This window comes from Nyctereutes procyonoides, unplaced genomic scaffold (assembly GCF_905146905.1).
Source record: "Nyctereutes procyonoides isolate TBG_1078 unplaced genomic scaffold, NYPRO_anot_genome, whole genome shotgun sequence".
Classification (NCBI taxonomy): Eukaryota; Metazoa; Chordata; class Mammalia; order Carnivora; family Canidae; genus Nyctereutes; species Nyctereutes procyonoides.
In genome coordinates, this window is record NW_026575020.1 from 1,342 (window position 1) to 27,644 (window position 26,303).

General features: G+C 52.2%; 1 protein-coding gene across 1 annotated transcript; it reads left to right on the top strand.

Moving 5' to 3' along the window:
• Positions 1–495: 495 nt before the first annotated feature.
• ARHGAP27 (Rho GTPase activating protein 27) lies at positions 496–4,513 on the top strand (the record flags this gene model as incomplete). The annotated part of the gene is given in 8 exon segments (XM_055337325.1): positions 496–594; positions 1,503–1,608; positions 1,778–1,885; positions 1,955–2,053; positions 2,201–2,278; positions 2,373–2,507; positions 2,643–2,748; positions 2,874–4,513. Coding segments are annotated over 8 exon segments (909 nt in total), but the record flags the coding sequence as incomplete, so codon positions are not given.
• Positions 4,514–26,303: the final 21,790 nt, after the last annotated feature.

Consider the following 26,303-nt stretch of genomic DNA (forward strand, 5'->3'; position numbering starts at 1 on the left):
ACCCCCTCTCATGCTATCTATCTTCCTCCATCCCTATCTCAAATAAATAAATAAAATCTTAAAAAAAAAAAGAGTCCCACATTGTCTATCATGGCCCAGGTTAGTTGGGCCTTGCAGATTTTCCCAGTGAGTCTTCCTAGTCACTTCAGAGCCACAGAAAACTTCAGTTTTAGTCCTCCCAAAGCTATAACTATAGGTGGCTATTATAGCTTTTCCTTCTGTACAAAACTTTCAGATATGAACTGATTATGTTTTAAGAGGTCCTCAGTTTGCAATCTGTAACAGATATGCTGTCACTTATTGCTTTTAATGACGCAGAATGCCTTGACCTGGGGTGAAGCCCTTGCTCTATTATGCTCTCCATTCCTGAGGGACAAGGACAGATCATCTCCACCATTTCTGTAGCTCCCCCCACGCCCACCGCCCACCACTGAGGCCCGGCCCCAGGGCAGACCCAGGGAATCAAAGATTACTGAGTGACTTGTGTCTCTCCAGCTGCAGAGCTGAGATGGCTCAGAGTACTTAATCCAGCACAACTCCGAGGCCATCATCAGCACCTGGCACAAGGCCATTAGTGAGGGCATCCAGGAGGTGGTAAGCAGAGCCTGGGGCCTCCAGGGCTGGTGGGGGGATGGGATGGTCAGTCATTATGCAGAGCAGCTGTGCCCACTGTGGATGGGACATCAGAGTGTAAGTGGCCCTCCTTGCAGATGAGGCTCCACTTACTGGCGTATACTTATGGCTTATGGCAGATGGGCTGCTGAAGAAATAGTCTTAAGTATGCAAATCCAGCCTGTGGGGTTGGCCCTGCAGGAGGACTCTCCAGGTCCGGCTGGGGGGCACATCCTAGAGGTATGTCCCATTTCAAGGGAGGCAGGAAGAAAAGGAAATACCTGAGCAGGAGTCTCAGGCTGGAATGACAGGCTAAAACCAGAAGGTAAAAATCAAAGAGTCTACCATTTTTTAGGTTCAAAATATCCACAATAGAGATGGGACAGTCTCCCTCTGACAGCTGTTCACCTGGAAACAGCCTGGGGCTTCTTGACCCTCAATTCCCTAGGAGCCAACACTGAGTACAGAATTTGGCTGTATTACTAGAGGTAGGAATCCAGATCTCCGGTGGTGATGCTGATGCTGTTGTTGGCAGTGCTGAGGCCTCAGCTGGAACTGTAAGTTCAGAGCTAGGAGCCACATATTGAGGAATGCTGACCTAGGGAGTGTGTACAGAGGAGCTAGGAAAACATGGGCCAGGAGGACGGGGATAACAAAGAGTGGGAGAGAACAGGGTGACGGTGTTCACCTGAAGGGCTCCGTGCCGCTGGGGGCGGTGAACATCCTGAGGTCCGTTGGTGGAGGTCAGGGGAGTTAACTGGAGAAGGGAATCCTGAACTCTGCCTGGGAGTCGCCAGGCGGGCCGGGAGGACACGTGGGGCCCCTCGCCCCATCCTAGAAGGACCCTGGCCGGCCAGGGGCCCTGCCTCTCTGAGTCCGCGTGATTCCAGTCCGCAGACCTGCCCCCAGAGGAGGAGAGCCAGAGCAGCGGCGCGGACTTCGGGTCCAGCGAGCGCCTGGGAAGCTGGCGGGAGGACGAGGCGCGGCTGGGTGCAGGTGTGCGCGCGGAGCGGGGGGCATCTCCTGGGGGCAAAGGGGGCGGGGGCAGGGTAGAGGGCATCTCTTGGGGGCGACGGGGCGGGGGACCCGGGGGTTGACCCGGCCGGGGCTGCAAGGCCAGTCGCGGCGCCGGCGAGTGACTCGGCTCCGCATTGCCCTGGCCCAGGCGCAGCCGCCGCGGAGGGCGACCTGAGCAAGGTCCGGCACAGGCTCCGCAAGTTCCTGCTGAAGCGGCCCACGCTGCAGTCGCTGCGGGAGAAGGGCTACATCAAAGGTATCGGAGGGAGCCGGAGCGCGGCGCCGGGGGCCGGGGCGGGGCGGCGCTGACCAGCCTCTTCCCCAGACCAGGTGTTCGGCTGCCCGCTGGCCGCGCTGTGTGAGCGCGAGAGGAGCTCCGTGCCGCGCTTCGTGCAGCAGTGCATCTGCACGGTGGAGGCTCGCGGTACGCGCGGCGCCTGGACACCTCCCCGGGTGGGCGCGGGGGCGGCGGTGGGGGCGCGGGAGAACTGGAGCCCCTGAGTGGGAATCTCCGCGGGAGCTTTGGACCCACCCCCACCGAGCCCGAGGTCAGCGCCTCCCTCTGCCCCAGGGCTGGACATCGACGGCCTGTACCGCATCAGTGGAAACCTGGCCACCATCCAGAAGCTGCGCTATAAGGTGGACCACGGTGAGGCCCGGCTCCCGCCGCTAAGCCCAGGGCCTGAAGGCTCCAAGGGGGCGCTGACCACCTCTTCCCACCCCCTCTCCCCCCCTTGCCGCAGATGAGCGCCTGGACCTGGACGACGGGCGCTGGGAGGACGTGCACGTGATCACCGGAGCCCTGAAGCTCTTCTTTCGAGAGCTGCCGGAGCCCCTCTTCCCCTTCTCGCATTTTCGCCAGTTCATCGCTGCCATCAGTGAGCGCCTGGGGGGGGAGGGATGGGGTTGGGACAGGGCCGGCCTGCAGCGGCCACCCCCTGGGCGGACCCCTCTCCCCCCACCGGGTTGCAGCCTCTCAGTTGCCCTCGCCGAGCCGACCCTCCCTTCCCCAGAGCTGCAGGACCAGGCCCAGCGCAGCCGCTGTGTGCGGGACCTGGTGCGCTCGCTGCCCGCCCCCAACCACGACACTCTGCGGCTGCTCTTCCAGCACCTGTGCAGGTGAGCCGGAGAGCCAGCCGCGGGAATGGGGAGGCGGGTACTGGCGGCGCCCCCCACACACACCCGCCAAAGCCCCCTCCAGCTCTGGGCCCTGACCCCCACCCTCACTCGTCTCCCCTCTGCAGGGTAGTCGACCACGGCAATCAGAACCGCATGTCCGTGCAGAGCGTGGCCATAGTGTTCGGGCCCACGCTGCTGCGGCCCGAGACCGAGGAGACCAGCATGCCCATGACCATGGTGTTCCAGAACCAGGTGGTGGAACTCATCCTGCAGCGGTGCTCAGACATTTTCCCGCCGCACTGACCGCGGGCTCCTACCCCCACCCTCGGGGCTGGCGCTGCAGACCTGGGACTGAGGGCAGCGACAGTGGTCCTGCCTTAGAAGCTGGACGGTTTGAGGCCGCTTGGCCAGATTCACCGGTGAGGCCCTCGACCTCCCACAGGTCCGCAGGCGGAAGAGTAATCTGCGCCCCTTGGTGCAGTATGGTGACCCCTGGGGGGCGTTTGCAAAATGTGATTTTTGCAGTATGGTGACCCCCACTCCCACTCCCACCCTCGGCCTGTCCTATTTCGGAGCTTACTTGGGTTCTGTTCTTTATTACAGCGACACCTACTGTGTGCGTGTGAGAATGTGTTGGGGTGAGAGTTTGTTTTTCGGGATCCTTCTATTGGAGGAGGAAGCCTTGGGTGAGGGGCTTCTTGGCTTTTTCAGGCCTGCCTCCCCTCCTCCGCCCCTCCCCAGTCCCCCGTGTCAGCCCTGGGACAGCGGCCTACAGCTCCCCTGCTGCCCTGCCTTGTCTCGGGGCCAGACTCCTGCTTGACACTCTCAGTGGCTGATGGTGGACGGTTTTCACCTGCTTTCCTGTTCTGGGCAGGCCTCTGCCCTCCCTGACCCACTTGTGTTTTGTGCACCGGCTGTTCATATTAACTGTGTCCCTCACACTGGCTACGAGACATGCACCATTTCCACACGCAGTCACATTTGACAAGTGAAGAGGGTGTGGCAGTGGCAAAGTGACTTGTTCGGGGTCCTGTGGGCCACCTGACTGCCTCACAGACTCCTCTCACAGCACAGCACAGCCTCGGGAGGGCCACGTCAGCTCTTTCAGCTACCTCCCCCCCCCCCCGCACCCCTCCACACCCGTCATGTGCTCACGGGCAGAGCAAAAGAAACTAAGGCAAATGGGTTCTGTCAGGGCCTGGGGAGATGCTGGAGGCAGACAGGAAAACTGCCCAGCTCTTCTGCTCTGCCGGTGGGCAAGTAGCAGGAGTCCCCAGCTCTCAGCATCTCTGCTGTCAGGCTACCTGCCCGGTGCCCACCTTACCCTCGGGAGCTGGGAGAGGCCTGCAGGGCTGGAAGAAGGAAGGGGCAGCCATGCCCTTTCTCTCCTCAGGCACAAACCCCTTCAGCTTCTGGGTTTCGGGCCACCTGCCCCACAAACTGTTGGTCTGTTCAACAAACAATAATAGCTAATATTTATTGACATTTGCACCCTGCCAAGCATTTCACTTGGATCGTCTCATTTGTTTCTCACAGCCAATATTTATTATCTGCTCTTCTGTGCCAGGCTCAGTGCTCTGGGGTAGGGGTACTGCGAGTGCAGCCTCACTGGTAGAGCCTGCGGTTGGTGGCAGGCCCAAGCCCACCGCAAATGCCAGCAGGGCCGGGACAAGAGTACAGATGGAAGCCTCACACCATACACTGCAATACTGTAAAGTTACAAATCAAGTTATAACTGTTAAATAAAATATGCTCTATTCTCCTACTCTGACAAATATACTTTCATAATGACCTAGAAGACTAAACTTCTTTGATTCTTCTGAATCCTATACGCGGGTAGGTTGGCATAAGAGCTGGCTCTGCTGTCAGCCTGCCCCCTGTGGCTGGCCACCCTCAGAGCCATCCTGGCCCAAGGGAAGTCCACTTGCACATATGTGGACAGTCCAGTCCACTAGCACAAACTGCCACACCCCCTGCCACTTGCTGCCCCGTGGCCACCCCACATGATCCATCCTTAAGGGAAGGGGCCTGGGGCCATTGGAGCAGGGAATTCTGGGGTCTTGCATGTTAGGGGTATGGTCCAAAGGGAAGGGTCCAGGCTCCAAGGGGCCTGTGGGGAGAGGCAGACAGAGAAGGTCAAGAGTAGAGCCTTCTAAAGCGGGGACTCACAGCAGAGCAAGGAGTCCTCAACCCTCCAAAAGCTATGAAAAAGCACAGGGTGTTCTGAAGGTACGCCCCTCGGAGGTCACTGTTCCTCAGGAACCTGAGATGCTTCTGCGGAAGCCCCATTTGAGCCCAGCACTAAAGAATGAAGAGGAGTCCTCAAGGTGAGGAACTAAGAGAAGGGTATCTAGTCAGAGGGAACAGCATGTTCAAAGGCTCTGCAGCAGGAAGGCTCGAGGAGAGAACAAAATCTGAAAAGAACCCACACAAGCAGTGAGCGTGGGTGTGAGGTGAGGCCAGAGAGGCTGGCAGGGACAGGGTGTGCGGGGCCTTGTGGGCCACGGTGAATGGGGACCTGTGGCAGGACAGCTGGCAGGAGGACCCTTGGGCAGGGAGGTCTTGGGAAGTGTCAGCTCCCCCGTCTGATCCTCACCGCACCCCAGGCTTCTGATCCTGCCAATGCCTTGGTCAGCAAACAATGCAGCAGCAGCCAAAGAAGTCCTAGAATCATCATGATTTGTCACCAGTTTCAGAAATCAGCCGCTGCCAATGAGTAAACACTGCAAGAGGTGATGTCATAACTCACCGGAAGTCACAGGGCAGATGGGTGGCAGAGCATGCCCAGAGCTTCATTTGCAGTCAGGGCCACCGGAAGTGTGGGCTCAACCAAAGATCAAGACCGAGCGCAGTGCTCAGGGAGCGCCATTGGTGCTCACTGACTATGTTCGGAACAAATTGGCTTTTGTGTAGAGACACAAAGATGTAAAAATAGCATCTGCCCTCGTGAAGCACCAGCTGGTTGGGGAATAGACCTAAAAATAAATGCCACAGTTGATAAGGGCTGTCGCAGAGGGCCCTGTCCCCAAGCCTGCCCCCTCTCAGCAGATGCTCCAGACCCTCCTGCAGCCTGGCATCTGCCCCTGAAGCCGCCATAGCAAAGGTCACCAGTGCCCGCCTGGTCATGAAGTCTGACGGACATTCCCAAACCTCACGCAAGTGGACACGTGAACTGACTCTTGTCCTGCCGTGACACGCTCTTCCTTTGCCTGCAGCATCATGGGTCTTCGCCCACCCTGTAAATAGTGATGCCCTCTGGGTGGCAGCCTCAGCCTGTTGCCCTTTCCCCTCCACCCTCCCTAAGGGCCCTCACCCATTCCATCCTGGGGACCCAGGCATCAGGACTGCGCATGGGTCACCCAAATCTCTTACCAGCCAGGACCACTCTCCTGAGTTCCAGGTGCAAATGGCCTCCAGCTTACAGGACATCTCTGCCTGGATGGCTGCCAGACACCCTGAGTGCAACCTGCCCGCAACCATACCCCGAAACCAGCCTATCTCCCTGTTCCCAGGCACAGAGGTTTACCAGAGTCTCCTTCCCCCTCCCCCATAGCCAGGCAGCCACCATCCTTTCCTAACTATTCCCTGATCTGCCTCCCATCCCCCTCAGTCTCTCACTTGGGTGACACGGTGGCCTCTGAATGGGCTCCTCTCTTTCCCTTTTCATCCTCCACCCAGCAGTCATCTGACTGTAGCTTCCAAGGCCATTCCAGCCCGTCTCCCACCTCTTTGCACACCAGCTGTGCCCCTGCCTACAGCTCCCAGCCACGCTGTCCCCACCTCAGTGCCCAGGGCTGCCACTCACCCTGCCTTCCTCTCTTTCACCTGCTGACTTCACCTCCCCCTCTTCCCCCATCCTCCTCCTCCTCCTCCTCCTCTTCCTCCTCCTCCTCCTCGCTGCTCTCAGCTCACCGCCACCCCCCCCCCAGCTCTCAGCACACTGGCCTCCCTGCACTGTAAATGTGCTTCTACCTCCAGCTCTTCCTCACAAGGCTGTAGGCCAGCACATCTTCACCCTTCTCTTTACAGCCAAGTAAACCCCATCGTATGGAGACACACATTTCTCTCTTCATTCATTCATTGATGAACATTTGGCTTATTCCTATTTTTTGACTATTATGCATAATGTTGCTGTGACTATGTACGAGGTTTTATGTGGACACACTGTCCCAGCTTCCAACACAAAATGCCATAGACTGGGCACCCTAAACAACAGAAATCATTTCTCACAGTCCTGGGGCTGGAAGTCTCAGATCAGGCCACCAGCGTGGTGGGGCTCTGGTGCAGGCTGTCTTCCTGGCCTGCAGACGGGCTGCCTTCTGGCTGAAAGAGAGAGCTCATCTCTTCCTCTTCTTCTTCTTTTTTTTTTTTTAGACTTATTTATTTTAGAAAGAGCGTGCATTGAGCGAGGGGGAGGAGCAGAGGGAGACTCTCCAGCAGACTCCCCACTGAGCAGGGAGCCCATCTCAGGCCACCATCCTAGGACCCTGAGCCGAAACCAAGAGTCTGACGCCTGACTGTCTCTTCTATAAGGACAGGAATCCCATCCTTGTGGGCCCTACCTCCCAGGGTCACCACATTGGAGTTAGGGCTTCAACATATGAATCTGGGAGACCACAAACATTCAGCCCATCCACATATGTTTTAATCCCCTGGGGTACATGCCTGCTAGCGGAATTGCTGGGTCAGACGGTCACTCTGTGTTTAAATTCATGATGAACTGCCGAACTAGAGTCTTCTATGGCGGCCACACCATTTTACATTCTCATCAGCCACGCGTGTTTCTGTTCTCTCCCGTTTTCCGCAACGATTGTTTCAGGGATTCATTCTCCTCAAACCTCCGGCCCTGCCTGCCTCTCCCTCTCCCTCTCCCACTCCCTCTTATCCTCCAGATGACCTCACCTCTACCTCACAGAAATGATGGAAACCCTCAGCATCCCACCAGCCAAGACCGCAGCTCTCCCACCACATCCTCCCTTGCCTCCCTGCCCCTGGTACCTCAGAGCAGACATCTCTGCTAATCTTTTCCCATTTCTGGAAAGTATCTGCCACCATGGCCACCTTTCTCTCCTCCTCACTGAACTGCTGTCTCAGGCAGGACTCCCCAGGAAGTAGAGAGAAGCATGTGGGAAGTTCATGGAGGGAGTGCTCTCAGGACCACACCTGGTGTGGCGCGGGGCAGGGGGCGGGGGGAGGGGGGGAAGGCCGCAGGATCCAGCAGAGGGGAACTGACCCAAATGCAGGCCCATCTCAGGCCTCCACTGACCCCACGGGTAGCTCTAGAGCTGGGCTAGCCTCAGCGTTGTCCCACACTGTGGCTAGGGGGGCAGACCTTTAAACTGCCTTTATCATCCAGAGACCTCCTTGGAGGGCTAGGGGAGAGCCCTTGAATTTGGGCAAAAAGACTCTCTTCAGCCCAAGGCATGTCCTAGAGAGCCCCTCAGATGGGACCTGTTAGGGAAAATAAGTGCCCAGGGCACCCACTACAGCATCCAGCGAGCTCTGTCCTCTCCTTATTCCTTGACCCACACACACCATCAGACTCCTGAATTTCCCTCAAAACTCACCCATGACCCCACATCGATAACTGCTGGACATATTAGTTGTCCCCTCAGGAGCACCCCATCTGACCACCCCTTCCTTGGAAACATCCTCTTCCTCTTGGCTTGCGCACAACCACATTCTTCTGGTGGTCCTCCCACTCCAGCCACAGCTTCTCATTCTCTTCCTCCCAGCTGGAAAGGTCAGTGTCCTTGGGCCAAGCCACTCCTCGCCCTCTGTACTCCCTCCCTGGGTGATACTGTCCACACCCAGGGCATCGGTGACTCACTCATGGGTAGCACCAGGCCTAGCTGCTCCTAGAAGCTTCAGGCCACTGTGTCTGCCTGACAACCTGACACCTGCCTGGGATGGTCCTCAGGCTGGATTCATGATCTTCCCCAAACCTAGCCCTTCCTGTCCCAGGACATGGATGCGTTATCCTCCAAGCTGGGTAAGTCAGAAACCTGGGAGTATGGCCCTCTCCCTCTCTGTCCCCCTCTCTTCCACCCTCCACACCGGATCTATGCCTGCATCCTGTCCATTCTACCTCTCACTTCCACCCACGTCTCTCCAACTAGGGCCCACTCATCTCAGAGGCTCACATCTCCTGCCTGGACCCCTGCAGTACCTCCCAGCCCCTCCCCTCCCCACATCCTCTTTCCCCCTCACCCCACCCACACTCATTCAAAAATACAAACCTTGGGCAGCCCCAGTGGCTCAGCGGTGGCTCAGTGGTTTGGCACCGCCTTCAGCCCAGGGCATGATTCTGGAGACCCAGGATCCAGTCCCACAGTCCCACGTTGGGCTCCCTGCATGGAGCCTGCTTCTCCCTCTGCCTGTGTCCCTGCCTGCCTGCGTGTGTGTGTGTGTGTGTGTGTGTGTCATGAATAAATAAATAAAATCTTTAAAAAAATACAAATCTTAATAAATAAATAAATAATTTTAAAATGAAAGGATAAATAAAAATACAAACCTGATTATATTATCACCTTGCTTAAAAAGCATTTGGCTCGGGGATCCCTGGATGGCTCAGCGGTTTGGCACCTGCCTTTGGCCCAGGGCGCAATCCCGGAGTCCCGGGATCGAGTCCCACGTCAGGCTCCTGGCATGGAGCCTGCTTCTCCCTCTGCCTGTGTCTCTGCCTCTCTCTCCTCTCTCTATGACTATCATGAATAAATAATAAAAAAAAATTAAAAAAAAAAAGCATTTGGCTCATCTTAGGAAAAGACCACGAGTTTTAACATGGCCTCCAGGCCTCTGCCTGGTTTGTCCCCTGTGTTCTTCTCAGCTTCCCCTTCATGGAGCAGTACAGCTTAGTGGTTAGCTCTGGAGCCAAACTATCTGGATTCAAATCTAAGTCCACAACACCCCTGGTAGATGCTTCTGAATAATTGACTCATTCCTCTGTGTCCCTGTCTTCTCATCTGGAAAACGGGGATGCTGGCAGCAGTAACAACCTCATAGCACAATTGTAAAGATTACAGGAGGGACTACTTTTGAGGTTTTGAGAATGAGTCTCCCAGAATAAACACTCAGTAAACACTCGCTTGACCTGTGTCTTACTTGCTTTCCAGGTTTCTGCACTGCAACTACACTAACCTCCCATTAGTTTCTGAAGTGTTTCATGATCCCTCCTGCCCCAGGACCTTTGCATGTGCTGTACCCGCTCTGCAGTTCTCTTCTTTCCTTTGCTTTAGTCATCTTATTGCGTTTTGCTCAGGTAACCTTTCCTCAGACATCTCTTCTGAATACCCAGTTAGGTCAGCTTCCTGTGTTATACATTGAGACCCACATGCTTCTCTTATCTTAGCTTATCATTTTACAACCACAGACCCTGATTATGTATTGCTGTCTGCCCTCTGTGATACTATAAACCTCAGTATCATTCTTCTATGCTCACCTTTGTAGGCCTAGCACTTAACAAAGTGCCCAGTACCAGACAAGTGTTCAATAAATAATTGTTTATGAGGCACTATGTGAAAAGGCAGACAGTCAGAGTTCAAACCCTAGCTCTACCATTTTCTATCAAGTGATCTTGGGCAAGTTGTTCATCTCAGTGGACTTATCTGTAAAGTTAAGGCATTCATGGCTTACCTCAGAGACTTCTTATGATTATAAAATGAGATGTGTGCAATAAGCATAGCCCAGAAGCCGGTACAGGAAACACTTGTGAAGCACTGCTAGTCTTCATCCCTCAGGCCTGAGGATGGTCCTGGGTCCTGGGGTAAGCCAGCCTTCGTGGTGAGGCTAGCAGAAGCCAGAAGCAGAAGTGTTCTGAATGCCTCCAGGTGCAGCCAGAAGACCTGGTAGGCAGGACAGCACATGGCACTGGGTCCTTTTTGTTTCCCAGAGGTCCAGAGCAGTGTTTCTTCATGACTTCAGCCTGAGTCTCAGCAGAGCCAAGGGAAGGGTCCTTTGTCCATTTTGGGGCCACAGCATCATAAGGAGGAGGAGGAGGAGCTGGAGGAAGAGAGGAAGAAGAAGAAGAAGAAAGAAGAAGAAGAAGAAGAAGAAGAAGAAGAAGAAGAAGAAGAAGAAGAAGAAGAAGAAAAGAAGAAGAAGAAGAAAGAAGAAGAAGAAGAAGAAGAAAAGAAGAAGAAGAAGAAGAAGAAGAAGAAGAAGAAGAAGAAGAAGAAGAAGGAAGAAGAAGAAGAAGAAGAAGAAGAAGAAGAAGAAGAAGAAGAAGAAGAAGAAGAAGACAGAGGTGGAGGAGGAGGAGGAGACGGTGCCCCCACTCTGGCCAGTACATGAGGGGACCCACTGGGCCAACAAGTGCAGCCCTACCAGGTAGAATTAGAATCCTGGCTCTAAGGTCCAGCCTCGGTATCTTCTAAGACGGGACATTCTTCTGTCGCCAGCGTCAGAGGAAGGCTTGGTTCATTCAAAGAGTTGACAGATTTCCTTTCATGGACTTTATCCTCCACGGGTCACTGGCTGCCCCTGAGTAAATGAGCCAGGTGGATGATAAGGCCAGGAACTCTTTTTCTTCTTCTCATAAACTTTTTATTTTGAAAGAATTACTGACTCACAAGAAGTTACACAAATAGCACAGACAGGTCCCTTGTGCCCATCGCCTAGCTTCCCCCAGTGGTGGCAACTCACGTAACTTGTAGCCTATGGAAAGGAAACCAGGAAAGTGATTAGCACCAAACGATTAATCATGGGATTAGCACCATAGGATTTCACCATTTCTTATGTGCACTCCTTTTGTTGTATGTCTGTGTATAACTCCAGACATCTTATCACATGTGAAGATTCATATAACCACCACCACAAGATCTCGAATTGCTCCATCACCTTAAAAGATATCCCTCACGGGATCCCTGGGTGGCGCAGCGGTTTGGCGCCTGCCTTTGGCCCAGGGCACGATCCTGGAGACCCGGGATCGAATCCCACATCGAGCTCCCGGTGCATGGAGCCTGCTTCTCCCTCTGCCTATGTCTCTGCCTCTCTCTCTCTCTCTCTCTCTCTCTCTCTCTCTCTCTCTCTCTCATAAATAAATTTTAAAAATAATAAAAAAACGATATCCCTCACACTGCCCCTTCTGAACCACACCCCTCCCTCCCCTTCCCTAATGCCTGACAGCCCTGTCAGCTCTCAATCTCTATAATTATGTCATTTCGAGAACGCTATATAGATGGAATCATAAATTATGCAATCTTTCGAGATTGGCTTTTCGGGTTTGGTGTAATGCCTTGGAGATCCATTCAAGTCCTCCTGGGTATCAATACTTCATGGCTTATTATTGCTAAGTAGTATATTTAAAGAGGTCTCCCAGCTGCCGGTGGAAGAAGGAGGGAGGAAGACCAATTAGGAAGCTGCTGGAGTCCAGGTAAATATCGCAAGTCAGACTCCCACCCCTGCGGGGCTCCCCGCCTCTGGAACTAGCCCTAGATGTGTCCGGGCCGATGGGGGAGGCATTGGGGTTGATGGAGCGCAGCTGACAATAGGGGGCGCCAGAGGTCTTTTGTCCAAAGGGTGATTCCCCGCAGGGACCGCCAGGGAGGGTTGCCGGGCACTTTGGGCCGCCTGCTGCGCGTGCTAACCACAGAACTCTGGAGTCTTGCTCCCCTCCGGACCCCAGCCCCAAGCTTCCGGGCTGCCCTGAGCTCCAAGACTGCGGGAAGAGGCCGATGAGGTGCAGTGAAGGAGCTGTCGAGGGAGAGTCTCTGGCCCTCAGCCTGCCCAAGGCTGCCCATCACAGCGTGGCTCTGAGCTCAGGGCAGTGGGCTGAGCCTTGGGCACCCGCGTCCTAACCACCTTTCCCCACCCAGGACAATTGCTCTGTCCTCCCAGAGAACTCTCCCAGAACCCCGGAACATGTGCTAATCCCCCTGTCCCCACACTCTGTCCCTCTCTTGCATACGCCCTGCCAGCTGCCTCCCGCCATTCGCTGGCCCCCCAACACCAAGCTGACCCAGCGCTGGGCTGCACAGAGCCCGCTTCGTGAAACACAGAATGGGCACTTACTGTGTGTGGCACCTGCTGGCCCGGGGCCCGGGAAGAGAAACAGCACTCCCAGGGACTCTGGCCCCGATGGCCGAACAGTGCCGAGGTGCAGGCAGTCTTCAAAACCTGCACTGGCCCACTGCCTTCTGAGTTCTACCCACTTTTCATGATCTGAGCCCGGTCCCAGGCTCCTTGTCCTCTGGCTACTCCATCCCTCACGTGCTGGCGAATGCCTGGATGCCCGGATACCCCACAGCTCCCCACCTCTGCGCCCTTGCTCAAGACAGTCCCTGCCCCTGCACGGCCCTGTGTCGGTTCTCCACCTCTGTGCCCACTCCTCCAGGAAGTCTTCCCGGTGTCTAATAGCCAGTAGGTTCCAAAAGTGTGAATTCCCAGCCTCTGGGCGCCCACAACCCATGTCATGCGTACTGCCGTGACAGAATCTTCCGCGAGCAGCCTTGCCTAATAATTCATCCTTAACACACCTGTGTCCCCCAGAGACTTCTCGTTCATCTCTGAGTCCTGTGAGCCTGGCACTCAGGAGCCAAGTCAAGTCTGATTGAATAAATGAGTGAATGTATCAGTTGATAGATCTTTGAAACCCTCTCTTTATGATCTGCTTCCAATCTTTTCCTACTCTAATCACTCCTGGGCCGCTGTTTTTGTGAGTGTTCTTTCCTCCCTGAATCTAAATGGGTGGCATTCCACCCTCTCCCCTGCCACTCTATTCCTCTCCCTAGGCAAACTCACCATGTCCCCGACAGGCCCCAAGGCCACCCTGTGGCCCAAAGCCCCACACCCCTTGCATAACTTGCTTGTCCTTATCTGTCTTCCCCACTGTCTTTCCCAGGAAAGATAAGCTCCATCAGAGTAGGAATCTTGTCTGATTGATGGCTATGACCTCTGACAACTGTGCATGCTCAGTATTTGCGGAATGAATGAAGGGAAACTCTCTCTGAGGTCCTGGAACCCTTCTTTCTTTCTTTCTTTCTTTCTTTCTTTCTTTCTTTCTTTCTTTCTTTCTTTCTTTCTTTCTTTCTTTCTTTTTTTAGGTTTGGGTTTTTTTTAATGTTTTATTTTTAAGATTTTATTTATTTATTCATGAGAGACACAGAGAGAGAGAGGCAGAGACACAGGCAGAGGGAGAAGCAGGCCCGAAACAGAAAGCCTGATGTGGGACTCCATCCCTGGACTCCAGGACCATGCCCTAGGCCGAAGGCAGGTGCTAAACCGCCGAGCCACCGAGGCATCCTTTTTTTTTTTTTTTTAAGATTTTTTTAATTTTTTTTAAAAGGTTTTATTTATTTATTCATGAGACACACAGATAGAGAGAGAAGCAGGCTCCATGCAGGGAGCCCAATGTGGGACTCAATCCCAGGACTCCAGGATCACACCCTGAGCCAAAGGCAGATGCTCAACCACTGAGCCACCCAGGCATCTCGCTAGGACCCTTCAAATGCAACATATCTCAGATTGGTTTCAACTCCTCCCATCCCACAATTTGTTTCTCCAGTCTTTGTTTCCTTTCTCCTCCCAATCCTCCAACTTAGAAATCTGAGTCACACAGACATCTTTTCCTCTCTTAACACATCCATCAGACACTATGTTGCTCAGATTCTCCCTCCTGTCTTGCCAATCCTCTCACCCACCCCAGTGCCTAGTACTTACACCTGGACCTCCTCAACTGCTCCTAACTTGGGCTCTTACCTCTACTTTTACTTTTATCTGCGTTGCCACCTGAACAATTTTACTAAAACATCCATCTCACTATGTCAACCCTTACTTAAGGTCCTTTTTGCATTCTTATCCCCTACTGTTGTGTTTCCCAAAGTGTAGACCTCACACAGTAGGTGGCAGATGGCATAACTACAGGAGGTTCGAGGACAAAGGGTACTGAAGGGTGATCATTAATATGGAGTTGCAAAATGAGGTAGCTATTTCTTTTTTAATTCTTTCTGACCTTAGTGTCTTTAACACTTCTTTTTTGACTTGCTAATCACTTACCAGGGATCAGGACTCTAGCCATGCTGCTAGCAGATATTAATGACATTGTCTTATTTTTATTTTACATATTTTATAGTCGCCTATTATCTATGACATGTAGTTCTGGTTTTTTTTTAGTTATGCTAATATTGGTCCATAAAATACTTTATTTGGGAAAATATATTGCAAACCATATGTCCATCAAAAGGCTAACATCCAGAATATATAAAGAACTCTTCCTTAGCAAAAAGAAAAAATAGGGCACCTGGGAGTTTCAGTTGGTTAAGCGTCTGACTCTTGATTTTGGCTCAGGTCATGATCTCAGCTCAGGTCATGATCTCAGGGTCTTGAGACCGAGTCCATACTAGGCAGGAAGCCTGCTGAAGATTCTCTCTCTCCTTCTCCCTCTATCCTCCTTCTCTAAAAAAAAAGAAAGAAAGAAAGAAAGAAAGAAAGAAAGAAAGAAAGAAAGAAAGAAGAGAAAAGAAAGAAAAGAAAAAAAGAAAAGAAAAATCAGTAGAAATTAAAAATCAAATAAAAAAGTGAGCAAAGGGGGCACCTGGGAGGCTCCGTGGTTGAGCATCTGCCTTTGGCTCAGGTAGTGACTCTGGGGTCCTGGCACTGAGTCCCACATCAGGCTCCCCACAAGGAGCCTGCTTCTCCCTCTGTCTATGTCTCTGCCTCTCTCTCTCTCAGTCTCCCATGAATAAATAAATAAAATCTTCAGAAAAAAAAGAAAGAAAAATGAGCAAAGACTTAAATGCTTCATAAAAAGAGGATTTATAAGTGGCTAATAAACAGATGAAAGAGCTCAACCACATTAGTCATGAGAAAAATGTGAATTAAAACTACAATTTGATATCCCCATTCTCCCACTAGGACTCAAATGAAAAAGACTTCCAGTATCAAATGTTGGCAAGGATGTGGAACAATTGGAACTCTGATTCACTGGTAGTAGGCTGTAAACTGTAAGTACTTTGGGACGCTGGCCAGATCTATTGAAGTAGAGCATACCCATACTACTCTCTGACCCAAGAGCTCAACCCTTGAGTTATAATTCCAATAGAAATGAGTGCAAACGTTCACCAAGAGTCATGTACAAGAATCTTCATAGCAGTTCTATTCATAACAGTCCCCAAACTGAAAACAATCTATATGCCAGCAGCAGAGTGGATTAATACATTCTGGTACATGCAAATAATGGCACACTGTATAGAAGTGAGAATGAATAAGTTATACAAATGTTGAGCCACACACACACAAAAAGAACACTATTTATGGTTTCATTTATATGAAGTTCAAAAGTAAACAAAACTAATCTCTGCCATTACAACCGGGAGAGTGGTTGTCAGTGGGTTTGTGTCTGGGAGGAGGCATGAGACTGGCTGCTAAGGGCCTCAGAATATTCTGGTTTTGACTTGGGTGAAAAATTACTGATTTTAACAAGAGTGAAAATTAATTGATCTGTGTACTTCCTCATATGTATTTTATATATCAAGAAAAATCATTTAAATTTTTTAAAATTAAAACGTTTAAAGGCAAGCATTAACAAAATAAAAACCATGATAGTACTTTTGGAGATGGAGTGCAAATGGCAAGCATTTGGGAGACTCTGCCTTCTAGAATCAAGTCCAACTGGCCACACTTGGCTCCTCTGATCCTGTATCATGTTATGGGGCAGTTCCATATGGTGGTTAGGAGCACATATTTGGGGATCTGATGAATCTGAGTTTGAACCTGAGCTCTGCCGCTGTCTTTGGGATTTGAAACAAGTTATGTAACCTCTCTAAGCACCAGCACCTTCATCTACAAAAATCACCTTAGAGGGTGATGGGCTTGATCAATGGAATGAAGTGGTCCAGCACTGGGCACACAAGGAGGACTTGATAAATGGAACCACATCCAACTGCCCACTGCACCCCTGAACAAGCCCTGCTCTTTCATACCAAGTGTCTGTGCATGCTCTTCCTTCTTCTGGAATGCCCTTCCACCTCGTGATCACACTGTCCATCCTTTGATGCCCAGCTTAAACACCTCCTCCTTGGTGATACTCCGCTCCACATGAGATTAACCCTGCCCCCTCTTCACCATCCCACTCATGAGCACATATAGTTTATACGGTTTGCTATTTCTGGCAATTGGCTATACAAGAGGGTGTAGATACATATTTGTTACATGAAAAAATGAACAGCTCTTGGGGCACCTGGGTGGCTCAGTTGGTTAAGCATCTGCCTTTGGCACAGGTCATGATCCCAGGGTCCTGGAATCAAGCCCCACGTCGGGCTCCCTGTTCAGCAGGGAGTCTGCTTCTCCCTCTCTCTTCTCCTGCTTATGCTTGCTCTCTCTCTCTCTCTTTTTCTCTTTCTCTCCAATAAATAAATAAAATCTTTTAGAAAAATAAATTTTAAAAAATGAACAGCTCTTGAAATGGTTCTAATTTCTATGCTGGTTCCTTTTGCGTGCTCACAAGAGTATCAACCACGTAGCCCTGCATTAGGGACCTCAACCACCTCTATGGAGAACTGGCACCACGAGATGTGTTGTGGGTGAGTGGTTATCACCATGACGTCAGCCTCAAAGGTTAGGGATGTCCCCAAATCATCCCAGTTCCCTTTACCACCCTATATGGATAGGTCACTCATGACATTGCCTCCAACTGCTACTTAACCTCTTGGTGGCCTAACAGGTTCCCCATGCCAGGCACTTGCCGTGTGAGATAGTCATACTTTGTTTTAAACTATTATAAGTTTTTAGCCAGGTAGTTGGGAAAGTGGGACAACTTGGTCAGACATGGCCTCACATGTGACCAAGGCCGTGGCTTCCTTGGTGGTTTAGTAAATCGGGACATATCCCTTAGCAAGACAAGTGCTACAGAATCCCATTTGAAACCTATACAGCCGTCTAAGATGTGGCACCAACTCACATGCCTCTTCACCCCACCGTCCTGCCCTCCACAGTCTCCTAAGCACACAGGCACTCATGCGACAACACGGCTCTGCCTCATTATGGCCCTCAGCAGGGACACCTCAACTTTTCAGCCCCTGGAATGCAACCCAAAAGTACAATTACAACTAAGAGCCATGCCAGTCAGGCTAATAGATGGAAAAGACATGAATCTAGGTCCTCCTGTCTTGTAAGTAGAGACAGATCCCCAGGGAAATTCACAGTACATGGTGGGGCCTATAGTGGGGGAAGGGCACTGGAACAGGGACACAGGGGGAGGGGCACAGGGTGGTCAGAGAAGAGGCACCAGATTTGGGGAGGAGAGATTAGAGAAGGCTTTCTGGAAGAAAGTGAATGTTTTGATTACTGATCTGTGTAAGCTTCAGGAAGGCAGAGACATCATGCTTGTCCTCAGCTGTTCCCATAGTCTGAATGTCTGTGAAAGTATCAGGTAATTGCTGAACACCTCTGTGAGGGATCAGTGGAAGCTGGCCCTTCGGGAGGTATCCTACCCTACCTAGGAAGGAGGTGCTTTGTGACCCAAGGGCTGGAGGCAGGACCAGCAGGACTTGGGAGGGAATGTGATACATCTGGGGTTGAGCCAGAGAGGAACTGGCGAGGGGCAAAGTGGGCAGGGCAGGCAGGGCAGCAAAGCCTTCCCCCTGCTTCTCTAATGAGCGATACCCACTCCTGGCACTTTGTCGGCACTTCTTTCACACCCTAAATCCTGCCTCGTAGCATATGAGTTCATTTATTAGCACTTACTAGGCACCTACTACATGCCGAGTGTGGTGCTGGAGTGGAACACCTACCATGTGCAGCGCAGGCCAGTTTCCAGAGTGATTTTCCTACCACATATCACGAGTCATCTTCACATATTGAGCACTTAGTATGTGCCAGGGGCTGGAACATAAAGCAGGCAGGACCCACGAGACACCCCTCTCAGGGTGTGTGGAAGGATAAACTCAAACCCACAAGGTAGCCTTAGATTATGATAAATTCTGTGAAAGAGATGACCAACACGGGGATGGACAGGGAGTGACATGGAGTGAGTTGGTGGGACTGCCCTGGATGTGTGGTCAAGGAAGGTCCTCCAAGAAGGTGACGTCTGGGAAGTCACCAGCCATGGAAAGAGCATGGCAAGCTGTGAGCACAGCAGGTACAAAGGTGCTGGGGTGGGACAGTGCCTGGGGCATTGGGAAGCAGAAGAAGGTGCTCCGGATAGCTAGACGACTGGAAAGCTCCATGGGGGTAAAACAGGGAGTGGAAAGGATGGAGGGAGAAGAGGAAGCCAGCAGCCAGATTATGAAAAAGGCTTGTAGACATTTGGATTCATTCTACAATGAGATGTGAACGCATTCAAAGGGTTTGGGGAAGCGAGCTGATGCATTCTGATGGAGGTTTTTTTTTTTAAGATCTTATTTATTCATTAATGAGAGACAGAGAGAGAGAGAGAGAGGCAGAGACACAGGCAGAGAGAGAAGCAGGCTCCATGCAGAGAGCCTGACGTGGGCCTCAATCCCAGGTCTCCAGGATCAGGCCCTGGGCCGCTGAGCCACCCTGGGTGCCCCCGATGGAGGTTTTAAATGAAATCACAGGCCGAGCTGGAGGCAGCAATGGTGGAAGACCTTCACTGGCTTAAGATCTACATGGGAGGGGCTCCTGGGCAACTCAATGGTTGAGCATTTGCCTTTGGCTCAGGTCATGATCCTGGGATCCTGGGATCAATTCCCACATCAGGCTCCCCTCCGGAAGCCTGCTTCTCCCTCTGCCTATGTCTCCGCCTCTTTCTGTGTCTCTCATGAATAAATAAATAAAATCTTAAAAAAAAAAAGATCTACGAAGGAGGCAAGACTGTCAGAACCACCTGCAAAAAGCCTTGGTTTCTCTTCCAAACCTGTTTCGGCCCATCTTTCCCATCTCAGAAAACAAACGGGCACCACCACACACCCTCCTGTTCCAGCCAAATCTCTAAGCCCACCTTATCCTTTCTCTACCCCACCGACACCCAACCAGTTCTGTCCCTGTCCGCACCAGGAAAATGGAGCAGTTTCCAGGCGGGGCAGAGGGCCCATCCGAGGGCAAGGTGTGCCCAGGCAGACTGTTGGGGGGGTCTCAGGCACCTCCCTTGTCTCCGTGCAGGTAGGGAGAAAGCAGAGAGCTGCTTCCGCCACGGTGAGGCTCTGTCAGGCAAAAATGACAAGGGAGGGGCAGGGAACAAGAGTCAGGTTTTTTGCAATAATCAAAGTGGTAGACCTTGGACCTCAAGGCAAGGGCAGGGTGATGGCCGCTGAATGACAGCAAGCACAGTGGGGAGAAAGCAGGTGCCTCCCAGAGGGCCATGACTACCTTATCCCTGTGTGCAGGTGGGACCTGGTTAACGGTACTGCCACCTTCCTCCTGACACACTCCCATGGCGCTCCAGCTTGGGGAGGAAACAGAGAAGATTCTGGCCTTGTGGCCCACCATTTTGGTTGTTACAGAACAGTAATCCTTACAGTGCCACAGATTGAAGCTCTGGTGTTTCCAGTCAAAATCTGAAGAATGGGGGATCCCTGGGTAGCGCAGCGGTTTGGCGCCTGCCTTTGGCCCAGGGCGCGATCCTGGGGACCCAGGATCGAATCCCACGTCGGGCTCCCGGTGCATGGAGCCTGCTTCTCCCTCTGCCTGTGTCTCTGCCCCCCTCTCTCTCTCTCTCTCTCTCTGTGTGACTATCATAAATAAATAAAAAAAAAAAAAAAATTTAAAAAAAAAAAAAAAAAAATCTGAAGAATGGGAAGGTATAGGACAATCTCAGGGGAAGCTCTGACCAACTCAATCCCCTCACTGTCTGTTCCCCAGCGCTCACTAGGCAGGAGTGGGGCTAGACCCTGGGATACAAGGGGTGAGGCCCGGTCCTCAAACTGTGGGATTTCCCAGACTGACAAGTGATCAGTGTGCCAGAGCCAGTGTTGGGGAACACAAGGTGGGAGGGGGGGTGGCTATGGGAACTCCAAGGAGGTGCCCCTTCTGCTTGGAGGCCCAGAAGCCCAAATATGCTCATAGGCTGGGAATCTTCATGGAGCCTGGGCCAAGGGCCAGCAGGAAGCCTGGATTTATCTTCCTGGTCTAAAGAGACTCAACCTGTGACAGCCAATAATGCTGACAATCCCCACAATCCCCACTTGAGCTTCAGCAACATACTCGGCATGAGCACTACTCTACCCTCTCTAGTCACCACCAATGCCTCTGATGGATAGGCCCCATCCATGGGGCATTTCACAGAGAAGCAAGCAGTGCTTAGTGTACAGTTGGTCTGATCTCACAGTAACAGACACACAATCCATCCATTTACTTCCCTCGTGAGTGTTTACTAAGCACCTACTATGTGCCAGACACTGTTGTAAGTACTGGAGATGTAGTAGAATTCAACACAGATAAACCCCTATAAGCTCCTGCCTTCATGAAGTTCCTACTCTACTGGGAGCTAAGTAACAAATAAAGGAAACATAGATTAGAGAGTGGGTGTGCTTTAACAGGCCAGATCATTGGTTCCTTCCCGATGACCCGATGACCCGATGACCCTGAGAACACTCTGCCCAGGCTGGAGCCCATAGGAAGGGAAGGTGCTGGCTCAAGAGGTGGTGACAGCCCCCAGAGCCAAAGCCTCTCACTATTATGAGCTCAGATTTGGGGGGGCTCTGGCCCTCTGAACCCATCATCTCCGAAGACCATGATAACATTGAGTTTCTGGGCCTGCAAGCCACATAGGGCCAGTCAAGCTTCCACTCCTCAGCAGGCCCTGATTGAGGAGCTTCCAGCATCCTGGCAGGCACCCCCGGCTCATCCCTTTCTAAGTGCAGCTCCCCTCACTGTCTATAGCTGATGCTCATTGGCAGCACAGACCTTGGCCGGGACTGTTGGCACCTACGTGCAGCCTTCCTTACAATATGGTAGACTTTGTACCATTCACATGGCAGCTCAGAGCTCCAATGATGAATGTCCCTGGAGAACTTGAAGGAAGCTGAAGTGTCCCCCTGACCTCGCCTGGGAAGCCCTATCACAGCACTTCTGTCTTACCCTACTGTCACCATACTCTCTCTAAGGCTGGCTCAGCTTCAAGAAGAGAAGACACAGACCCCAGTTCTCAATGGGTGCAGTGCCAAAGAATTTGTGGATGTGTTTGGTTTTTTGTTGTTGTTGTTGTTGTTAAGATTTTATTTATTTATTCATGAGAGACAGAGAGAGGGAGGCAGAGACACAGGTAGAGGGAAGAGAAATAGGCTCCATGCCTAGAGCCCAACACAAGACCCGATCCCAGGACTCTGGGATCACGCCCAGCTCCAAAGGCAGACGCTCAATCGCTGAGCCACCCAGGCGTCCCTGTGGACATGTTTTAGAACTGCCACACATGGCTGGGAGTGGTGGCACCAGGTGAACTTGGGATGTCTGATGGCAGTCTCCACATTAGGCCACAGGACTTCACGTGATCCCAGACCGCCGGGAAAGAGAAGCAAGGGTCCTCACTAAGGCAGTGGATGTGGGCATAGAGAGGAGACAAAGGGGACACTATCCAGGTAGAAACTCTGTCCTGTCTTTCATGGACATCTCTAGTGTGGACGCACAGAGGACTGGGGACCGCTGGGCTGGATGGGGGTGTGTATGTTCACAGAGCCACTTCTGGGTGGCAGGGGTGGGGGTGGGGGACTGAATCGGTGCCTAGCACTGGGGAGAAGGGAGGAGGGCCTGGCCCTCGGTGAGCCTGGACAGGTCACCAGCCAAACTTCTCAGAGTTTTCAAGAGGAGCTGGTGAGAGCGCATTAGAGATATCAGATCCCTGCCCAGAGTGTAGCCACCACGGTGAGATTTGGGAAGTGAAACTTTTTCAAGGCCAAATTTCTCATTTGTTGTTTGAGGTTGGCTTTCAGCGGCCACCCTGCTCTGAGCTGCTGACAGAGGCCTGGGGCCTGAACTGCCCAGAAACTTGCCTGGGGGATGTGGGAGAAGGGCAGACCGTTGGCTCCCAGGTGACCCCCTCCTTGGGGATTCCCAGTGGGGAGAAGGCTGGTGAACGCCATGGGGGCTGCGGCCCAGAGGGGGCAGGGCAGGGACGCTGGCCTGGGAGTCAGCCTGGGTATTGGTGGCAGCTCCACCAGGAAAGAGCTGTGTGACATTCAGAAGGCACTTCCCTCTCAAGAGCTCAGTTTCCTCATCCACCAAATGTCAAGACAGTTGATCTTTAAAGGCGCTCCCCTCCACTGACATCACGAGTTCACTTGCCTTCTCCAGAGACACCAGTTCACCCCAAACGCCTTCTCTTAGCCCCCACCCAGAGCCTGCTAACTGGGCAAACACACAGGAGATGTTCCTAAAGATGAGGTCTTGGATTCAGCCCAGAGCCACCTCGATCTCAGGCAGAGTTTCTCCCAAGCTGGACCTGACCCCCTTCTACCTCACCCCATTCCCAGGGAGGATGAGGAGAGTGTGGATGGCCTGGGGGCGGGGGTCAGCACTGCTGTAGAAAGCACTGTGCACATTGACTCTCCTTCCCAGGGATCAGGAGCACCTGTCCCAGCATCTCTCCGTGTCCCCTAGCACGTGTCCAGCCACCCACCAGGCAGGAAACAGGGCAGGAGTGGGAGGGGAAAGATGGAAAAGTCGCAGGCTTGGGTGCCCACCCAGCTTGTCCTTACAGCTCAGATGTCTCCTAGGGGCTTGTCACATGCTTATTAATCACATGGGGTAATTCATGCTTAATATGCATCCTCCTTGTCACACTGGAAGCTCCATGAGGTAGGGACTCGTTCTGATTCACTGCTTTATCCCCAAAGCTTGGAACTATGATTTGCATGTAGGAGATCCCCAATAAATAACTGTTAAGTGAATGAATGAATGAATGAATGAATGAATACTTTCAAAGTGCTTTTAATCTACTGTGGAAAGATGAGGCACATACAAATACTATGATAAAAAGCTTTTTATGTCATTCAACATTTATTATTAGTATACCAGCTAACCACGGTGCCTGGGTGGCTCAGTTAAGCGGACAACTCTTAGTTTCGGCTCAGGTCACGATCTCAAGATCCTGGGAATCAAGCCCCAAGTCAGGCTCTGTGCTCAGCGTGGAGGGAGTGTGCTTCAGATTCTCTCTACCTCTTCCTCCAGCTCATGCATGCACATTCTCTCTCTCTCTCCTCTCTCTCTCTCTCTCTCTCTCTCTCTCAAATAAATAAATCTTTTTTTAAAATACCAGCTAACACACACCAGGGACTAACTCTGTGCCAGACTAAAGTTGCCAGATTTGGCAAATAATTTAAATACAAGACACCCAGTTAAATTAGAATTTCAAGTAAATAAATAATTTTTCTTAGCATAGGTAAGTCCCACGTAATCTGGGTGTCTTGCATTTTATCCAAACCAGGTCACATCCTCTAATTCTCACACCAACCCTGCGGGACATTATTACTAACATGTCCCTTTACAGATGAGGAAACGGAGGCACAAGAGGGATAAGTAACCTGTTCAGAGCTCACACCGCTGCCAAGTGGCCAAGTCAAGGCTAGATCCTGAGCACCTGGAGCTTCGGGTCAGTCTGCTAATCACCACCTTCTCTTGTCTCCCAACAAATGCCCATAAGTGGTAGGCATGGGGCTGGGCTCTGAGACCCCAGAGGGAAAGGTCAGCTCTGGCTGGGGGGGGATCCAGAAAAGCTTCCCAGAGGAGGGACAGGAAAGGAGGCGGGACACAAAGTGGGCAGAGTCCTGGGGGAGGCAAGTCAGAGAAGAGAGAGCAACTCAGACTCCAACTGCCAGCCCATTCTCAGCTGTGCCCCAGCTCTCTGAGCCTTGACTCTGGTGCTCCATAAAATGGGCACAGCACAGACCCACAGTGTCTCATCTAAACTCCTGGAAGTTGGGACGCCTGGGTGGCTCAGTAGTTGAGCATCTGCCTTAGGCTCAGGGCGTGATCCTGGAGTCCCAGAATCGAGTCCCACATAGGGCTCCCTGCATGGAGCTGCTTCTCCCTCTGCTTCTGTGTGTGTGTGTGTGTGTGTGTGTGTGTGTGTGTGTGTGTCTCATGAATAAAGAAAATAAAATCTTTTTTAGGGATCCCTGGGTGGCTCAGCAGTTTAGTGCCTGCCTTTGGCCCAGGGCATGATCCTGGAGTCCTGGGATTGAATCACACATCGGGCTTCCTGTATGGGGCTTGCTTCTCCCTCTGCTTCTCTGTGTGTGTGTGTGTCTCTCATGAATAAATAAATAAAAATCCCTTAAAAAATAAATAAATAAAATAAAATCTTTTTTTTTAAATTTTTATTTATTTATGATAGTCACAGAGAGAGGGGGGGGGGCAGAGACACAGGCAGAGGGAGAAGCAGGCTCCATGCACCGGGAGCCCGACGTGGGATTCGATCCCGGGTCTCCAGGATCGCGCCCTGGGCCAAAGGCAGGCGCCAAACTGCTGCGCCACCCAGGGATCCCATCTTTTTTTTTAATTAAAAAAATAAAAATAAACTTCTGGAAGTCCAATGGGTTTTGGAATCTGGAATTTTTCTGGTTTTATTTTTAATATTTTATTTATTTATTCATGAGAGGTACAGAGAGGCAGGGGGAGAAGAAGTAGGCTCCCCACGGGGAGCCAGATGTGGGACTCCATCCCAGGACCCCGGGATCACGACCTGAGCCAAAGGCAGATAGATGCTCAACCACTGGGCCACCCAGGCGCCCCATTTAGAAAGGAAAATCAGTGCATCGATTGTATATTATGTAGCTCCTCCAGGGGACCTGGGACAGCATCTTGTACTCAGGTGCATTTCCGCAGTAAAATCTGTAAGCACCCACGTTCTGTGGGATAAATAAAGACTGCAACCTAGTCACATGTCCTTTCGGGTCAGGTTTTGCCATCCTGTAAATCTGGCTTTCAGGCATTTCGGGATTCTTGAACTGGGGACAAGGGAGAAGAAGGCACCCATCCTCTCCAGGGCCGGTGGGTCGTCCCCCTCCCCTCCCACCACCCCCTGCAGAAAGGGCGCTGGTCCCCAGGCTTCCCCTGCCCTCCTTCCCGAGCCGCCTACGAGGGGCCGGGAAGAGCCCAGCGCTGGCTGGTGCGCGCGGAGGCGGCTACAGAGTTTCCAAATAGGAAAAGCGGCTGCGGGCCCGGGACGCGGCCGGGCGTTCCCCGGCTGCCTGCGCCCTGAGTCACCCGGTAGGCAGCAGGCGGCGCAGGAATGCGGCGGGGGGCCGGCGCCCCGGGGGGGGGGGCGCGCTGAGGGCACAGCAGCGCACAGCCTCCGGGGACTTAGCGACACCCGCCCTGCGGACCCCTGGGGTTCGCGCGCTACCCTGCGCTGCAGGGAGGACGCGCCCCCACCCCGCCCCGCTCGGCCCTCCCCGGCCAGCGCTCCCCCTCGAAGGGGCGCCGTTGCTCCCTGGGCCTCCGAAGGGGATGTGGGGAGAAATAGTACAACTTCCTAGTCTCTTTCTTTTGTATTTCATCCTTTAAAAATTTTCTTTCAAACATGTAGTATATTCACATATTCTAGGTATTCACATATTCTAAGTATCTTTCTCACCTGAGAAAGGTAGATACCAGGGTCTCCAAGAGAGATTTGTACACCCATCTGGGTAGAAACATTATTCTCAGTATCCAAAAGGTGAAAG